Source organism: Ursus americanus, chromosome 23 (assembly GCF_024610735.1).
Source record: "Ursus americanus isolate L20-20 chromosome 23, mUrsAme1.1.p, whole genome shotgun sequence".
In the NCBI taxonomy this organism is placed as follows: Eukaryota; Metazoa; Chordata; class Mammalia; order Carnivora; family Ursidae; genus Ursus; species Ursus americanus.
This window is the reverse complement of record NC_142149.1, coordinates 5,904,013-5,923,374: the sequence shown is the minus strand read 5'-3', so window position 1 is coordinate 5,923,374 and position 19,362 is coordinate 5,904,013. Positions and strand designations below refer to the sequence as shown.

General features: G+C 44.6%; 1 protein-coding gene across 1 annotated transcript in view; it reads right to left on the bottom strand.

Annotated features, from left to right (window-relative positions):
- Positions 1 to 277: 277 nt before the first annotated feature.
- Positions 278 to 19,362, bottom strand: part of GRB2 (growth factor receptor bound protein 2) — a 67,956-nt gene continuing 48,871 nt past the window's right edge. Inside the window, exons 3-6 of the mRNA XM_045813944.2 lie at positions 10,622 to 10,719; positions 6,675 to 6,797; positions 3,203 to 3,371; positions 278 to 2,412 (exon numbers count right to left, since the gene is read on the bottom strand). Coding sequence (XP_045669900.1) covers positions 2,227 to 2,412; positions 3,203 to 3,371; positions 6,675 to 6,797; positions 10,622 to 10,719 — 576 coding nt within the window. The 3' untranslated portion in view covers positions 278 to 2,226. The remainder of the gene's footprint in view (positions 2,413 to 3,202; positions 3,372 to 6,674; positions 6,798 to 10,621; positions 10,720 to 19,362) is intronic.

Genomic DNA, 19,362 nt, shown 5'->3' with positions numbered 1-19,362 from the left:
TGTCCTCACAAAGCTCTGGGTCTAGACCAAAGTTTCCAAAGTGTGGCCTATGGTCAGAAGCACCAGGCATGCCTGTCTGTCCTCAACCACCATCTCCCAGCACCTGAGGGTGGGGGCACCGCAACTTCGGGGCCCAGCAAGCTCCACGTGCACCCCCAAGGAGCGAGGCGAGTCGGAAAATAGGACACAGGAGGCCTGCCTAACACCTGACATAGCTTTTAGGTTTTTATTTTAAGTAAGGCGGGGCAGGGGGGAAATAAAGAGAAAAGATACAGAGTGAAGAATTCACTGTATGTTTATTATTCACAGTTAATCACTATCTACCAAATGCTATCCGCAGAGTTAAAGGATTAAGTACATAGGTCTTTTTATTTAAACACTGATTTTTTTTTAAATATATACACACAAAACTTAGTTTAGCAAGGCTTCATGATATACACCAATTCCAAAATAAAACAATCAAATGGTCCAGGTGTAGAATGCCAGAGATTCCTTTTATCATCACCGAGGAAAGAAGCTACCAGAAAGGGAGCGAGGGGGCGGGTGCTCTCTCCAGAAGAGCAGCTGCCTCCAGGGCCTCTGAGTACTCCAGGCTGAGTCCGGCTCCACGACCAGAGTCCAGGGGAAGACTCCAAACGACCACTTCAGAACCCAAAGGCCGTCACCAACTCCTGGGCAGCCCCGTTTCTGTTGCGGGCAGGGGATCAGGTGGGAAGTTCACAGGCACATCACTACAAGGGACAAGCAGCTGACAAGGCAGACAGAGAGAGCTCTGCAATGGCCTCGGCCTTCCTACATTTCCCACTCGTCCTTCCCCAACTGTCCCTGCTTCACGGAGACTTTTCCTTGGGGGGAAGGGTGAGGAGCTATAGACACAGCCCACTGGGAACGGAGATGCGAACGCCCAGCTGCTTCTCGAACACTGCCCCCGTGCTCACCTGGGCAGGTCAGGCAGGGGACACAGAAGATGAAAGCCATGAACAGATAACCTCTGATTTCAGAGCAAGAAAAACGAAAGCTCCCATTTTCCACCCCAGTGCGGGAACACAGTATATAACCTGATACGGTCACAGAGCAACAGTTTAAGTTCCTTGGGCTTTCCTGTGTTTGAAATTTGCTGGCTCCAGGGTTTTTTCTCTGGGGGGCTCTGGAGCTGAGGAGGGGCAGACAACTGCCAGGACTGCAAGGTCAAGGACTCTGACCACCCCCCTTCCCTGTTGCCAGATCCAGTCCGAGGTGGGAAGAGCTGGAAGGTCTCCTCCTTCCCCGGCAGCTGGCGGCAGTGCACCCCTGGGGCAGCCACGGCCGACTCCAGAGGGCTGGCAAATATTAAAGCTGAACCTTAAAGACTCGTGGCTGCGAACAGGCAGAGCGCCCACACCCTCCACCTGCACTTGTCTCTGCTCCTCTACCCCGCTCTCTCCTCCCCCCAGGGAGGACTATTTACACAGAGGAGACAACAAATTGGCTGAAAAAGCTCTGGACTGCCTTTAACTTATTTTAAAACAAATAAAAAAACACCACTCATAAGCAACTCTTGAAATAAGGAAAAAGGCACTATGAAAAATCAACATGCTCAATAATACCATTTGGAAGGGAAAACAATGTAGAAAAGAGACAAAGGTTTTTAGTCTGACTTTCCTCAGGAAGCCATGAGGGGTAACAGTCCTTCCTTTTGCCCCCACTCCATTTCCAACTTTGTCACAAGATGCTGGCGGCTGGGGGCTGCCCCCTCTCTGGCAGAAGCTGACCAGCAAGGGCTGCTGGCCGCTCGCCCTCTCCTGTGTGTGTGCACGAGGAACACAGCCACGGCTGTCCTTCCTTCAGTCACTCCAACTACAACAGACATTTTGCATAGAGAAAATACCAGCCCGCTTGGTTTCTTTTCTTTTATTATTGGCATCAGCTAGGACTATATGTGGTATTAGACGTCATGCACTGATGGACAGAAGAGGAAAAGGATGAAAAAGAGGACAAAGGAGAAATAGGAGCAGCGGTGAAAATTTGTAATAAAAACTCTTTTCTTAATTTATAGGTAAGTTTTGGCATTTTTATATCCAACGCCCCCTCCCACCCCTCCCAAAGTTCCAACCAAAGTGAGAGGGTCACCAGGTGACCCAGCCAGGTGTTCTGAGCTCCTTCACGGGCTGCGTTAAGGCAGCTCGTGGGTTTCTTTTGTACGTGTTTTAAATTTTTCACTTTCTTTAAATAATCTCTTCTTGATTCTTAGACGTTCCGGTTCACGGGGGTGACGTAATTGCGGGGAAACATGCCGGTCTGCCCGTGGCAGGCCCCTTTCCACCAGTTGGGGTCTGAGTTATCCATGACGTGGATAAAGTCTCCCCGACGGAATCCCAGCTCTCCATCCTCCTGGGGATCAAAGTCAAAGAGGGCCTGGACGTACGTCGGTTGCTGCAGAAGAGGGGCAGGGAAAGAACACCCGCTGGGTCTTTGCTCATGGCCAGCCCCCCGCCGGGTGGGACTGGTTACAAGGGCGCAACAGAAGAGTGCCGACTCCTCCATGTCTCCCGAGACAACCTCCCATCCCCCCCCCCACTCCGTTTATCCTTTCAGGTTCTATGTGGGAGCAGGGTATGTTCACCACGGCTCACAACATGCTAGAACGTGCTAGGGCACATCCCGCCATGGCGGCCAGTGCACCACACCATGGAAGCAAGCGCTGCTTATCAGGGAAGGAACTTGGGAAACAGCAGTCAGGCTCTGGTTTACAATCCCAGGCTTTGAAAAGGCTTCAGTTCCCATTGGTTTATTGCTTATAAAGTCCTTAAGGTTTTACAGAGTCAAAAGGTCAAGAGCTTGACTAAAATGAGGTGGAGTTCCCCCTACCACGGGACTAGGGGCTTTAGGCACAGGAAGACAGCAATGAGTGTGGACTCCACTCCCTCACAAGCAAGGTTTTCCTCCTCACTTGCTTGCAGGGATACAATATCGGAGAGTGATAAAGACCGTTTTCCTACACAGACATAGGTGGCAACTGACAATACACCGCCTCAGAAAGGCAGCCTCTGGAAAAGGCAAAACCATTTTGTTTCAAACTACACATCTTTAACAGAAACTACAGGCATTATTTTGAATAATGAGCACAGAGGCCCCAGAAGGAATCCTTTGAAAAGGTACCTGCCTGCCTGAGGAGCTATTCTTAATTGCTAAAAATGATCCCAATCTCTCTTACGAGGCTTACCTGTGGCACCTGTTCTATGTCCCGGAGGAATATCTGCTGGTTTCTGGAGACGGATGTAGATCTGTGATAATCTACCAGCTCGTTCAGAGAATTGAATTTCACCACCCAGAGGAAATACTTCCCAGCTCCATCTCGGAGCACCTTGAAGTGCTGTACATCATTTCCAAACCTGGGGAGGGCAGAGAGCACACACGAGAACAGGTCAGAGGGCTCTGTCCTGGCTACCTGGGGGCCACGGGCCCATCAAATCAAGGAGGCGTCTTGTGAGGATTAGTATTCTGGCAACACTTCTCACAGCCTGAGGGGCCCCACACTGCAGCACGACATGACTCCCTGGTTGGAGTTAGGACACTGAGTGCCCGAGATCCCTCCAGCGGACTAATGATTTTGCCAGAGAGGGAAACCCTGTCCATCAGGTTAATTCTGAAGATGTTTGTAAAATAAAGAGAGAATGTCCTAACCTACGGCATGTCTCCACGTGCCCTGCACTGTACTAAATCAAACAGAGCCTTATTCAAAGAGTGTGACTTCATAAACTTTCCAAGCAAAACAAACAACCCGTTAAAACCTTACGTGATATTTAAAGGCTACAAGAGGTGGGATAGGAGGGTGAGAGAGGAGGGACTGGACATACCTTCAACAGCTCTCCTGTAATTGGGAGTATAGATCGTTTAGGGATTTTAGTTCTACTCATGGGCAAAAGGTCTCAGAACAGAACGTCGTGGGCCAATAAATACAAGAGGCCAAGCCACCCGGTGCCCAGAGAGGTTTCTCGATCACCGGGTAACATGCCTCTCCTTACACTGGCCCACTGAAGCGAGCGTGCAACTGGGTGCTTACCACCCCCAACCACAGTACTCTGTGGCTACTACACCCGCCCAGCGAGGCTCTGCCTGTCCTGCTTACTGCTGGGTCCTCAGCATGGACACCAGTGCCAGCCCGAACGGCACTCTATGAAGATCTGTAAATGAAGGATACCGTCTTGCCCCCCCTTCAGTCTCAAAGAAGGAAATAAAAAACTTCTTAAAAACAACCCAGTAGGTGGCAGCACTGGGCTTCAAGTAGGAGAGCCCAAGCTTTCAGAATCAGTGTTGCTTTTTCCTGAGAACCTGAGTGTGCGGTGAGGAAGGAAGACACATTCAAGCCACACTGCTGGCTCCACAGAACCCCACTCCCACGGGTGCAGTGCAGACGGTTTCTATAAGGGGTACAGTGTCCCAGACAGTGACTTGTTAACTACCACGGTGTTTTCCATCACTGACTCACATCTTGAAACTAGAGAAACCTTCTAGAGACTATGGAATCTTGAACCTCCTTTGAGAAGGTGCTTGTGTTGTTAAAGGCGGTAATGACATCTGTTTCAAATTTTATTTCTGAAACAATAAATGCATGGACTCTTTAAAGTTTTTATTTGATAAAACGGAATGGTTTGGGAGCTCGCCAGCAGCTGCCACGTGAGCATGCGCAGTGATTGGTGGTAATCAAGGCCTCCCCTGCACGCTACCCGCCACGGTGGCTTTGGCCATCACTCAGTTAACTCGTGAATAACTGCTTGTACTCCTTGTTATAGACTGTCTTCTACTCAGTTCAATATAAAAAGGAAAACAGATGATGAAACACAAGTTAGCAAGAAGCATTAAGACAGTAATTCCACCTCAAGATGCTCTTCCCCAGATCCTCACTCACACGTGTTGAATTGAGCGCATCAGAAAGCTGCTGCTGCTGTGCGTGCTGCTGGGGCATGGGGGAGGGAGGGAAGACTCTGTACCTGCCACACAGTTTTGCTGTGAGCCTACAACTACTGTGAAAAATGAAGTCTATTAAAAAAAAGTCATTGTTATAAGAGGAAAACTCTGATAAGAATTAGATCCAGTTTGACTTTTTCATGCTGGGACTAAAAAACTCACTTATACCAGACACATATCTGTGCGGTGTTGTGAATATGGCCTGAAACCACCTGCCATACCTTCACTGAGAAAAAGAACACAAAAATTAACTTTATATCTACATTTCAAAAAACCTATACTGGGGGGCGCCTGGGTAGCGCAGTCGTTAAGCGTCTGCCTTCGGCTCAGGGCGTGATCCTGGCGTTCCGGGATCGAGTCCCACATTGGGCTCTTCCGCTGGGAGCCTGCTTCTTCCTCTCCAGCTCCCCTGCTGTGTTCCCTCTCTCGCTGGCTGTCTCTCTGTCACATAAATAAATAAAATCTTAAAAAAAAAAAAAAAAAACCACCCTATACTGGTCCTAAAATGAAGATATTCAATTAATTTTGAAAACTGAAAAACCTTTACGTTGTATGTAAATGGCAAATAAACTATCTTATGGTCTTCATTTAAAATAACCAATGTAATCTATAATAAGTGATCTGAGCTCCCCCCTTCAGTTTTTATTTAAATTCTAATTAATTAACATATAGCACAATAGTTTCAGGAGTAGAATTTAGTGATTCATCACTTACATATAACACTCAGAGCGATCTGAGTTTTTAACCTAATCATGCTGTCACACAAATGATGGAGTGATTTATTTGTAGGATTCTCAGGGGAGGGGTTCCTGTGATAATATAGTAACTAGAAAGGACTGAGTCAAAACACATATGGAAATGACAATTTGATTAAAAATCCTTATTTCAGGGGCGCCTGGGTGGCTCAGTCGTTAAGCATCTGCCTTCGGCTCAGGGCATGATCCCGGCGTTCTGGGACCGAGACCCACATCAGACTCCTCTGCTGGGAGCCTGCTTCTTCCTCTCCCACTCCCCCTGCTTGTGTTCCCTCTCTCGCTGGCTGTCTCTCTGTCAAATAAATAAATAAATAAATAAATAAATAAATAAATAAATAAATAAGTCTTAAAAAAAAAAATCCTTATTTCACAGATGAAAAGGGATTTGCTTGAAATCCTCAAAGTTCCAACTTAGGCTCTCCACGATTCCTAGGGTGGTAAAACTCCCTGCCTTCCCCATTCCCTGCTTACCAGCCCCTCTTCACATTTTACCGCTGGGGAAAGCAAAACACCCCCAACACCCTTGTGGTAACCTTTTAGAGTTAAACTGAGAGGCCCAGGATGGTGTTGGAGGATTCAAGGTAGACATCTGGTGAAGGTGCACAAAGCCAGCTAAAAGGGTGACCAGTCACGCTGACAGGGCAGCAGGGATCCCCCAGAGGGCAAACGAGGAAAGAGCTGTGTGCGTGCAGGGCTCAGCGGAGGGGTGGGGAATAGGGAAAACGTGCTGCTACTCACCAACTGAAGACCGTTTCCACAGGGAAATCTAAACTCAGTTCTGGTAGAACTAATTTTTAAGAGGAGCCAGAAATTACTGTTTTGATGTAAAATATTCTGCTTTGGTAAACATTGTTTAGGCTAAAGCTCTACCGGTTGGCAACCTTTGGTGTGTGTAGCCAGACACGGCCTGTGGCTTCACAATTCAGATCAGCAGGGAGTGGACTCCAGGGAACCAGAGCGGGAAGTACTTACTTGACAGAGAGGGAGAAGTCCCCAGGGGCACTCTCACTCTCTCGGATAAGAAAGGCCCCGTCATGCCGCTGTTTGCTAAGCATTTCTTCTGCCTTGGCTCTGGGGATTTTGCCAAAAAACCACCTAAGGAAGGAAGACAAACCAGTCAACATCTGCTTCCCCACAAAGAGACGGGATATCCAGCCTCTGAAATGTGAGTAACAGAACACTCCTTGCCAAAGGAAGGGGCCTCCCTCTTTACCCTCCAGTGTCAACATGCCCCACAAAGCCGTTCAGTCAGCTTCTCCCTTGAGACACGGACATCTCCCTTCAAACGACTTTACCCTACCCTACTCCCCAGAAAATGACTCATAAGGCATGATCATGGGCCACTCTTCCTAAAGAGGAAGACAATTAAAGATGGGCCTCCTGGGCCAAAGCCCACCGGGCTGCCTACCGAGTCAGGGCACTGGGGAAAGCCCAGGTCTATCAATATGAAGCACCGGAAGAACCCTGTGAGGAGAGACAGGCCTCTTCTCGTAGCCATTTGACAAGGGTGAAACTTTGCTACAGTGGGATTAAGGGAAATGGAGGTAGGAAACTGGAAGGCCCAGAAACTGCAGACAGGGCTGCTTCTTGTAACAGCCCAAGGTGAAGAGGTTCAGGCTCTGGGACAGCAGCCTCTACTATCACAAAGGCAGGCATTCCTCTCGAGGCCTCTCTCTGCCATCACTGCTCAGAGTCAGCTTCCAGGGACCAGCAGGAACATCACGATTTATCCTATGCAGAGGCAGCTAGTTGCAAGACTCAGTTTTTCATTTGGAACAGGTTATAGATTCTTCTGTTCCCAATGCTAATTCACCCTGGCCACAAGAAAAAGTGGGTGAATTCACGCAAAACTATGGGTGCCACTGGCCTGTGCAGGCGGAAGGGGAGAAGGGGGGGACAGGAGGAGCAGGAGGGATGAAAAAAGCTTAAAAAGTCACAGTTGCCTATATCACATGAAAACCATTACTAATTAGGATGCGTGAACTGTGAAAACAATATTCTCTTTTCAAATCTGTCTTTAGGTGTGATCATTTTAAAAAGCAATGATATTACTTATAGCTAATAAAGACCTATCTGGGGCGCCTGGGTGGCTCAGTCGGTTAAGCGTCTGCCTTCAGCTGAGGTCATGATCCCAGGGTCCTGGGATCAAGCCCTACATTGGACTCCCTGCTCAGAAGAAGAGTCTGCTTCTCCCTCTCCCTCTACCCCTCACTCGTGTTCTCTGTCATGCATTCTATCTCAAATAAATAAAATCTTAAAAAAAAAAAAAAAAAAGGCCTATGTGCTTCATCACTCTACATGGTAACTAACATTCATTATATATGCAAACCATAATGACAAAGGTACCAAACAGTCCATTAAAGTAATAAATTTAACTTACATGTCCATCTTACAAGCAACTGCATTGCAAGAAATCTCTAAAATAATAGACTATACTAAAATTCAAACATGGGGCGCCTGGGTGGCTTAGGTAGTTAAGTGTCTGACTCTTGGTTTCGGCTCAGGTTGTGATCATGATTTCAGGGTTGTGAGATCGAGCCCCTGAGTCCTGCATCTGGTTCTGTGCTCAGCAGGGAGTCTGCTTCCCCTGCCCCCTCGCATTCTCTTTCTGAATCAATCAATCAATCAATCAATCTTAAAAAACAAAACAAAACAAAACCCTCAAACAGAAAGATGTGAACTGCTAGGAAGATCTGATCAGAAGCTGCCATTAATTGGACTAATCTTTAAACATTCTTAAATCTACCTTCTTGTGTCTTTCTCACTTTGAGTAACTACAATGCCAGGCTGCTGAGTAGCTGCTAGGATCTAGCTTCTAGAAATAACCCAAGGGTAAGCCCTCTAGTGCCTGGAAGTCAGGCCACACAAGAGAAATTACATATTAATACAACAGAATCATCTTCAACTATGAAAGGACAGCTGACTATACTAAGACCATTGAAATATTTTCTATTTTAATCTCTAGTGCTTTCAAGTTTGTGATGTGCATCGGTCTGGGGTGGGGCAAAGTCACTCAACAGCCACTCTCTCTTCCTCCCAAGCCCCCAAGATCTTCCCACCAAGCAGTTATTTTTTCCCTTCCTTTCCTCCATTTTATTTATTTATTTGTTTGTTTGTTTGTTTATTTTTTAAAAAGATTTTATTGATTTAACAGAGAGAGAGACAGCCAGCGAGAGAGGAAACACAAGCAGGGGGAGTGGGAGAGGAAGAAGCAGGCTCACAGCAGAGGAGCCTGATGTGGGGCTCGATCCCATAACACCAGGATCATGCCCTGAGCCGAAGGCAGACGCTCAACCGCTGTGCCACCCAGGTGCCCCTCTTTCGGAGTTTCTTGGTTATTACCATGTGTGCCTACATTTTAGTAACCTGGGCATGGCTGTGTGTAAACCCCTAATCTAATGTTACAGGGACTTCAAATGAAGGGCATTATCAATCCACTGACAAGGGGTCCAGGAATCCCTGCCACATACACCTTTGAAGACTTTTTTTTTTTAAGTAGGCATAAAAAAAAAAAAAAAAAGATAGCATTTAGCTTACATTTAATTGCCAGTGGTGGTTACCTCCAAAAAGGGTATGTATGTGGGGAGAAACTCCTATATTGCTCTATGGTTTTCTATGCTGTCTTTATAATGAGAACCAAATTCATAAATCACTGGCATTGAAATAAAAAGACCAGGAGCTTCCCTAATTTTTAAGATAAAGAGGAATGAACTAGATGATCGAAGGCCCCTTTGAACTCTGTGACACTGAGCTCTGTGTATGATAAGATGTGGTTAAGATCTTTGTTCTGGTGGTTTGGGGGGAAGGGAAATGACAGGCACACATTAGAGCAGTGACAAGGAGAGGGACAAATGCTGCCACTCAAGGTGGGTCAAGTCATCTAAAGGTCTTATTTATCATTTATGTTAAATTAAGTAGACAGAAACTGCTGCTCCTCCGTGTCTCAACGGCATTCTAGCCTGAGCACCAAGCCTCAGTTCCCCCTGATGTACAAGGGATCGAAGGGACTGCTTCTGAAGGAGGAGCAAGGCCAGTGAAGGACGTGGTGGGTGAGGGTGGGAGGACAGTGGTCTGTAAGGGCTCTCATGGTCCCACCATGTCACAAAGCAATATCGAACCGGGGGGCAGAGGGGATGTTCCAAGGGAGGAAAGAAAAAAAAAAAAGAAAGAAAGTTCACTGCTCTCAACAGCCTGGGGTAGGAGATTATTTTGAATTCTCTGAAGTGGGAACATTAAGTGGTAGGCAAGGACAGTGATTATAATAAGCAGTTACTGAGAACCTATTATATTGCCAAGCACTGTGCTCTGGGGATACAAAGATTGTTAAGATATAGTCCTATAGGGCAATCAAACATATCAACAAAACCATGTGATAAGTACACTTTCTAAGACTCAAAAAATGGAGAATTATGAAACAGATCTGGCCTCAGGGGTTTTATGAAAAAGAATCACGGAACAGCATTTCTATAGTTTTATTATCTGAAGAGCACTGACAGCTATTATCAATCCAAAACACGTACTATTATTATGTAATAGTATATAAACTATTGTTTTGAACGAAACAACTGGTTCATTAAAGATCAGCAGCAACCACTATCAATCTAAAACATGTACTACTGGGGCTCCTGGGTGGCTCAGTCGATTAAGCATTCAACTCTTGATTTCGGCTCAGGTCATGGTCACAGGGTCATGAGACTAAGCCTTGCAGCGGACTCTGTGCTGGGTGTGGAGTATTACTATATCCTACTATTAACATGCAAAATCAACACGCTTTGTTAATTCTCTGGGAAGACAGAGTAAAAGCTATGACAACTATCCCAAGAGTCTCAATTTCAAAAACATTATAAAATAAAATAAAAACATTATTTGAAATAAGCAGATGGGTCTGACTCTTGGAAGACCAGTAGAGTCCAACTTACGGATGTGGTTTCATTTCTATATAATTCTTGGGAATGAAGCCATCTTTCCCATTGAGTTCTGCCTTGTACCAGTTCTGATCACATTCTTCATTCAAAACCTGAAAAGAAATAAGGGGGAAAAATCACATCATTTCCTTTTCATACTCTTAAAAAGGTAGCCACTAAGACAATTATGTTACCATTTAGGTTTGTTTACAAAAGGTGTTATCTGAAGTATGATCAGTTACATGGATGCAAGACTTCATGTGACTTCAAACAACCAGCACTACATCAACTCTTACAGTTAAAAAGTAAAAGAAATGGTCTCTGAAAGTGGGCGTCTGACCCCCGAACATGTAGCACTAACCCCTAAGTAGGAAAGGAGACAGGAGCATGACAGGTGAAATGAATAGTCTGGGAGAGGAGATTCGGGAAAACAGCAAGCACTGCTGCTGGAGAATGAAGGGAGCCCCACGGGGACTAAATAAGCCTGCTCTCTGGGGGAGAGGCAGGTAGCAGCAGCAGAGAGAGCTTCAAGACTTCTCTAGAGCTCCTCTGGCCCATCTTCAGGATCACAGGGATCAGCCACTGAACAGGTGTGTCAGGCTGCTGCTCGCATGCACCATCTGTCCACGTGTCCTCATGCACAAAACGTATTTTAATGAAAAAGCACAGCAAGTCCTACTCCACTCACCCTCAAAGCCACGATGTGTTTGAGTTAGGGAATGCTGGAAGCACAACCACTAGCCCAATCCAGGGGGGAAGATCCAGAGACCATAAAACTGTAACACTGCATTCTCCAGAATGAAAACATTCTCTACAAATGTGACATGACTACCCAAGGTTATGAGCTAGCGAATGACACACAGATCTGCAGACCCCAGACTGCTCCTCATGAGTTACACGGATGGGCTAGGCCAGGACGTCGCACAGTAGTACAAGCAGAATGGGTACAGTAGAAAAACCATCTGAATTCTAGATTTCTAACAAAAGGAAAAGGACAGAAGACATTTTATTATTTTTATCTTTTATTATTTCTGGGGGGGAAGGGCAGAGGGAGAGGGAGAGGGAGAGAGAGAATCTTAAGCAGGCTCCATGTCCAGTGCAGAGCCCAAGGTGGGGCTCCATCTCATGACCCTGAGATCATGACCTGAGCTGAAATCAAGAGCTGGGATGCTCAACCAACTGAGCCACCAGGTGCGCTGGGCAGAGGCATTTTAAGGAGTTGGTGACTTAAGAGAGAACACAGAAGTATGAGCCCAACTCCAAAATGCTGAACACAAGAAACTGAAGACGGACCAGTACAGTGGCAGTTAATCCACGCTATGCAACAAAGTTCTATAAGAAAGCTGGTAAAATTCCCCTCCTCTTTTTTTAAAGTGTATTTATTTTTTTAGTAATCTCTTGCACCCAACATGGGGCTTGAACTGATGACTGCAAGATCAAGAGTCACATGTTCTTCTGACTCAGCCAGCCAAGAACACTGGCAAAATTCTTTACAAAGTGATTTATTCAGACACTGAATAAGCTGTACTCATGACCAAGTCAGAACTCGGACTGTTTCGTCACAGTGCATGACGTGTAGGTAAGGACGGTCCCTGACTTGCAATGGTTCAACTTATGATTTTTCAACTTTATGATGGTGTAAAAGTGATAGGCATTCAGTAGAAACTGTACTTCAATTCTGAATTTTGGTAGTTTACTGGACTGGCAATACACTGTCCTATTCTCTCATGATGCCAGGCAGCTGAAGCTCCCAGGCAGCCATGCAATCATGAGGGCTGATAACTAAGGCACTGTCCGCCATCCTATCCCCACACGGCCACTCTGGTTTTCAGAATACAGTATGCAATCAATTATGTGAGACAGTTTACACCTTATTTATGAAACAGGCTTTGTGTTAGATGATTCTGCCTAAGTGTTCTGAGCACATTTAAGATAGATTAGGTTAAGCTATGGTGCTTCATAGGTTAGGGGTTTATTAAATGCATTTCCTTTTTTTTTTTAAGTATTTTATTTACCTACTTATTTGAGAGAGAGAGAGAGAGAGAGAGAGGGAGGGAGAGAGAAAAGGGAGAGGCAGAGAATCCCAAGCAGCCTGATGTGGAGCCTGATCGCACAACTCCAAGATCATGGCCTGAGCGGAAACCAAGAGTTGGACACTCAACTGACTGAGCCACCCAGGCGCTCTTAAATGCACTTTCGACTTGTGATGGTCGTAAGTTGAAAATGGTTCGCATTGGCTAAAGTGACAAATCCTGCAAGAGCTAATAAATGTGAACAGAGAGCTCTGGACAAAAAAAACAAAAGAAAACCCCAAAAAACCAGCTATAGGTAAATCCCAGCAGCCTCAGTAATGAAAACTTTCCATTAGTTTTTCCTTTTTTTTTTTTTAAAGATCTTTTTTTTTTTTTTTAAAGATTTTAGTTATTTATTTGACAGAGATAGAGACAGCCAGCGAGAGAGGGAACACAAGCAGGGGGAGTGGGAGAGGAAGAAGCAGGCTCACAGCGGAGGAGCCTGATGTGGGGCTCGATCCCATAACGCTGGGATCACACCCTGAGCCGAAGGCAGACGCTTAACCGCTGTGCCACCCAGGCGCCCCTAGTTTTTCCCTTTTGAAAAAATCATTATATTTTATTAACTACTGCAATGATACAACCAATATACATAAAATGCATTTGTAACTTTGAAATCTGCATTTTAAAAACAAATAACTGTGGCTGTAGCCAGCAGTTACTCTGTTGCTAGACAATCATAAAGCCCACACCGAGGACTGAGGACGAATGCTCGTGAGGTGCTCCCTGCCATAATGGCATTGGCATCCCTGAGCAGTAGGGTCACTCCACCAGTATCACCTGAGATGCAGTGGCCTCAGAAGGGAGCCCATCGCTGTGCAGGCGTCACAGAAGACGCAACAGCACGAGAGCAAAGGAGAGATTTTAAAAGTTGCGTAAGGACGGTATTTTGTAATAACAAAATATCTACCAAAAAGAAGGGCTTAAAGAAAAATGTGGCCTACTAATCCCCTCCTAAAGCATTATCCTATAACAACAACAACAATAATGAACCTGTAGGGGCTTACAAAGAAGAGTTTTTCAAAATGTCTTTAAAATTCCTGAAATGGTGTGTTGTATATTGTACTCTAAAGTAATTTCTTGGAAGACAGAGTAGAGTCAGGCTGACAGGGAAGTGACTCAGGCCCATTTAGGCATCAAGACAGAGTAAGGTAACCACTTGGAAAAGACCAGTTTTAATTTGTGACCAATAACTTTGCAGAAAAGGAGAACTGTGTTACTGCATGCTAGTTCATGCAGCTGCACATTCTTATCACCTTTACTAAGACAGAAGCCAGCCCCCTAAAAATGCTCCCCCTAATTTATGGGACAACCTGCAGATTTGGCACCAATTTAGAACTATGGTTTTCTGCAAAACAAAAGTATTACTTGGTGTTCAGTATGCTTTTCTCCCCAGGAAGACAGGAAAATATGGAATTAATGCATTTAGTTTATTTTTAATGTATGTGAATAATTAAAATGTTGTTCTCTGGAACATTCTAGTATCTAGAATATCACTTTACCAGAAAGTCAAAATTTGCTGTGCGTGCCTCTAAACTTCTTTACTCTAGAACTTAAGAAGACTGGTTCTGCTGGAGCAAAGCATAGGAGAGTGTCCCTGCCAGCCTGGACCACCCTGGGAGTCAGGGACCAGGTCTTCCGACCCAGTGGCTCCACTGGCACATAGCATGACACACAAGCCCTGCAGCTCAGACGACCTAACAGATATTTACAAATTAAGTTTTATTCAAACGTCTCAATGCTTAAAACAGAGGCACCTGGGTGGCTCAGTTGGTTAAGCACCTGCCTTTGGCTCAGGTCATGATCTCAGGGTCCTGGGACCAAGCCCCATGTCAGGCTCCTTGCTCACCAGGGAGCCTGCTTCTCCCTCTCCCTCTGCTCCCCCTACTTGTGTGCTCTCTCTCTCCCCGCTCTTGCTGTCAAATAAATAAATAAAATCTTAAAAAAAAAAATGCTTAAAACAGCAAAGGACATGAATTAACCTAAGTCCAAAGTGGAGCAGAGCAGGGGACCACAACCATGCATGGATGAATCTGCACCTACAGAGGCTGTGTTCAATTTCCTATGGATTGACGCAAACACTCACGTCCTTCACACGTATTTAAAAAGCCTCGTCAGAGTTCTGAGAATGAGGAAGCACTCCCACCTCCATTGCCCATGATGGAAGGCTCACTCATTCACTCACTCATTCCCTCTGAATGAACAGGTGGTGGCGTTCAACAACCAAATTTTTGTTCAATCTTGAAAATCTCAAATAATGTTTTTATTTTAGGTTTTACCCCACAGCTGCAGATTCTTGTCCAACCTTCATATTCCCTCAAATGAGGACTCTGTAGCCACCCAACACACTCTAGTTTAACGGAAGCAAACTGATCAAGAGATGAGATTATGAAAGGAGGAAGTGACAAGTTTCAATGACTATCTTCTCTTCTTGCGAAAAGACTGAAAATAATGTCAGAGCCTAAATCAGGAAGAGACCTAAAAATGAGGAATGATGTGAAGGTTATACAGGACACTTAAAACTGTTCCAGTCAATGGAGGGGGACACAATGGGGGCTTTCAGGGTGTCACTAATGTTGTATTTCTTGACCGCATGCTGGCTACCTGGGTGTGTTCAGTCTGTGAGAATTCACTGAACTGGGTACAAAGGTAACGATCTGTGAACTTTTCTATATGTATATCATACTTCAACTAAAAGTTAAATATATTATAGGGGCGCCTGGCTGGCTCAGGCGATGGAGCATGTGACTCCTGATCTCAGGTTGTGAGTTTGAGCCCCATGTTGTGGGCAGAGTTTACCTAAATTTAAAAAAAAAATTTTTTTTCGGGGCGCTTGGCTGGCTCAGTCAGTGGAGCGTGCAACTTTTTTTTTTTTTTTTAAGATTTTATTTATTTATTTGAGAGAGAGAGACGGCCAGCTAGAGAGGGAACACAAGCAGGGGGAGTGGGAGAGGAAGAAGCAGGCTCCCAGCAGAGGAGCCCGATGCGGGGCTCGATCCCAGGACTCTGGGATCACGCCCTGAGCTGAAGGCAGACGCTTAACCGCTGTGCCACCCAGGCGTCCCGGGAGCGTGCAACTCTTGATCTTAGGTTGTGAGTTCGAGCCCCATATTGGTTGCAGAGATTACTTAAAAATAAAATCTTAAAAAAAGTTAGAAATATTTCAGTCAAGTGAACATAGTAATATTCTGGTCCAGTTCACACATAAGAAAATCATACCAGCGTCTCTTCATACACCTTGGGTACAAACTTCACACCCCAAAAATACATAGGAAAGCAGAAAACAACACAGACTCCAGAAACCCCCACAATGATAGCTTACTGTAAGTATCTTATGAAAAAAAAATTCCAGAAATAAAACTTTCTTTACCATGTGATTCTACTTATGTGATTTTGATAACATTATTCACTGCTGCCCTCACCCCCAATCTGAGACCATTCTTAAAGCAATGCAAATTTCCATTTATACCAATATGAAGTCAAAGCTTTCCAAATGGTTAAAAATAAATAAATAAAAAGGTCAAAGATTTAGGTCTCAGGCCCCTTAGGATCCACCTGATCTGGATTCAAGGGGCAGCACACGAGTTCAAATTCCAATCTCACCAGTGAACTATGTGACCTTGGGCAAATAACCGTTGTCTAAATTTTGGTTTCTGCACCTAGAAAGTGGTGGTCATACCTACACCTCCCAGGGTTACTGAGGTGATTAAGAAAATGTGATAAGCAGTGTAGCAATCAGTACAAAGCTACAGTCCAGCTGCCTTAGTGGACACATTTACTTCACAACAGTTACTCTGCCTTACACATGAGCAGTATTAGATCGAACAAAACGTGGTAATCCTGGGAAGACTAAATTTTACCTTCACTAAATCTGGTATCTTCAATGTAATGCTGTTCATGGGCACCAGCAGCATACATATGAAGAGGTCTGGGAGTCTTGTTTTATTCTGAAAACACACCCGTAGGAGACTCTGGGCTCACTTCAAAAAAGATTTTAAATGCAGAGTTCAAGGATTATAATAGCTAATTCCTTTCCCTGTCTCTTCTATACAGATACTGGGAGATAAGAACTGTACTTAATTTTCTACATGAATTACTGGAAAAGGTATCTTTCAGGAAAATGGTAGGTAAATATTTTGTTTATAAAATGCTAGTTTGTTTAGATTGTAATTTGAATTATGGGGCTATTCTCTTGCATGAACATATTCAGTTATCTGTAAATAAACAAACAAAAGAAATCATGATTTTTTTTTTTAAGAGTGGGGGGTGTGGGGGGGAGGAACAGAGGGAGAGGGAGAGCAAGACTCCCAAGCAGGCTCTGCACCCAGTGCAGGACCTGACATGGGGCTTCATCTCACAACCCTGAGATCACGATCTGAACCAAAATCAAGAGTTGGTCACTTAACCCACTGAACCACCCAGGTGCCCCAGAAATCATGGTTTTTAAAAAAGAAGTATTGGGGCACTGGGTGGCTCAGTCGGTTAAACATCTAACTTCAGCTCGGGTCATGGTCTTGCGGTCGTGGATTCCAACGCTCAGTGGGGAGTCTGTTTCTCCCTCTGCCCCTGCTTGTGCTCTCTCTCAAACAAAACAAAAAACAAAACAAAACAAAACAAAACAAAACAAGAGGGGCACCCAGGTGGCTCGGTCAGTTAAGCATCTGCCTTCAGCTCAGGTCATGATTCCAGGGTCCTGGTATTGAGCCCCACATGGGGCTCCCCATTCAGCAGGGAGTCTGCTTCTCTCTCTCCCTTTGACCCTCCCCTTGCTCACGCTCTCTCTCTCACTCTCTCAAACAAATAAATACAATCTTAAAAAATAAAATAAGAAATGTCAATGGGGATGTTGGCATAAAAAAATAAATAAAAATAAAAATAAGTATGCAATACAGTTATGGAGCAGTGGGCCAATCCAAAATATTATCAATTTGTAAAGCAACTTGTATAAGGGCATTCACACATGAAAGATAGGAACAATCATATTTAGGCTCTTATACAAACCGTCCCCCTCAAATGCTCCTTATATATGGTCCCTCCATTAAAGAAATTCAACATAAGCCAGTGAGTTTCTCCTGCTCTTCAAGGTCAATCAATCCCACAAGAACAATACTGAAATACTGCCATGACCTGAAGACAGATTAAGAATCTGGTGATCCTACCATATTATTTGCAAGTTCTTAAAAAAGGGAGAACACACACTTTTAAAGACTTGAACCCCTAAAAACATGTGACAGGGCCCTGGCTAGGGTAATTGCACTGGGACAGCCATTTAAAAACCCCGTTGTCTTCAGCTGCCTGTTACATATTTTATTGGAAACTATGAGAACGCTCTTCAACTTTAGACTCCCTTAGCGTGGCTTACTGACTTGGGTCTCAGACTGTACTGATTCACTGCTAACACTTTAGATAAGTGCTTTACAATCACCACCTCCGTCTGTTAACAGGTTTTGCTCAAAGTGAAAAACATCTCGGTTGTGCGGCTCTACTGTGTGCCAAATCATGAAAAACACCCACACTGTAGATAAGCTATTCTGATGTTAACGACGAGACGCCCAACTTAAAGGCAGTTTAATAATGAAGGTTCCTGGTCCCACAGAAACCTTCAATTGTTTACCCAAGCACACACAGGGCAACAATTCTCAAAGTTCACCCCGCCTGGCCGTCTCCAGGCTGAAGGACTACAGCTGAGTCAAGACACTTGACAGGCAGGCAGTCAGCCCTTAGACACCAGAACACTGAGAAGAAATGAAATGCATTTATGAGGTTTTAAAACTCTCCCAATTTTAGCAGATTTATGAATTTGTGTGTGAACATCAAATTATACTGTTTCATGAAATGGTTTAAAGAGAAACGCCTGGTTGGCTCAGCTGGTAAAGCATGCGACTCTTGGGGTGGGAATTCAAGCCCCACGTTCGGTGTACAGCTTACTTAAAATAATAATAAATGGTTTAAAGAAAGTCTTCATTAAAAAATGTATTCATGTAACTATCAAAACAAGGCGGTACTTTACCTTATGGTGATGACCTCTCTCAGTAAAAGTCTAACATTTGTGCCATGAAATGATTTTTTTAGTCCCCCTTTGAAATGGGTCTTTCCAGAAGATTCATTTCTTTGGGGATCGAAGAGTCTGAAATCCTTGACTTATGTTATTTTAAGAGAGGATTTCATTTTATCAAAGTAAAGAAATCCAACAGGCGCTGTTAGTTAAGTCGACCTTCGGACCACTAGTGACACATGGTGAAAGAGGCCAGATTTTGTCCTTTTGACAATTTTATTTTTTAAAAAAATATTTATTTATTTAAAGCAGGCTCCGCACCCAATATGGGGCTCGAACTGAAGACCCCAAGATCAAGAGTCACCTGCTGCACCAACTGAGCCTGCCAGGCACCTCCCTTCCCACCGTAAACAATTTTAAAAGGAAAAGAAAGAAACAGAGTGGGCAAGGGAAGGAGGAAAAAAACCATTCAAACTCCAATTTTTCACTGGTAAAAATCACATCACTTTTATACTGCCATCTGAATATGAACCGTTTGTACCCCAGAAACAATATTTTCTTCCCTGTTTCAAGCTACATTTCTGTACTCTGAGCAGCTGCTATCAACGGGGATCGGTCTGAAAGGGAACGGCAGCGATCAGTAGCTGCGGGCACCAAATGCCCAAGCACTAAGGCTGCACTGGTTTGAC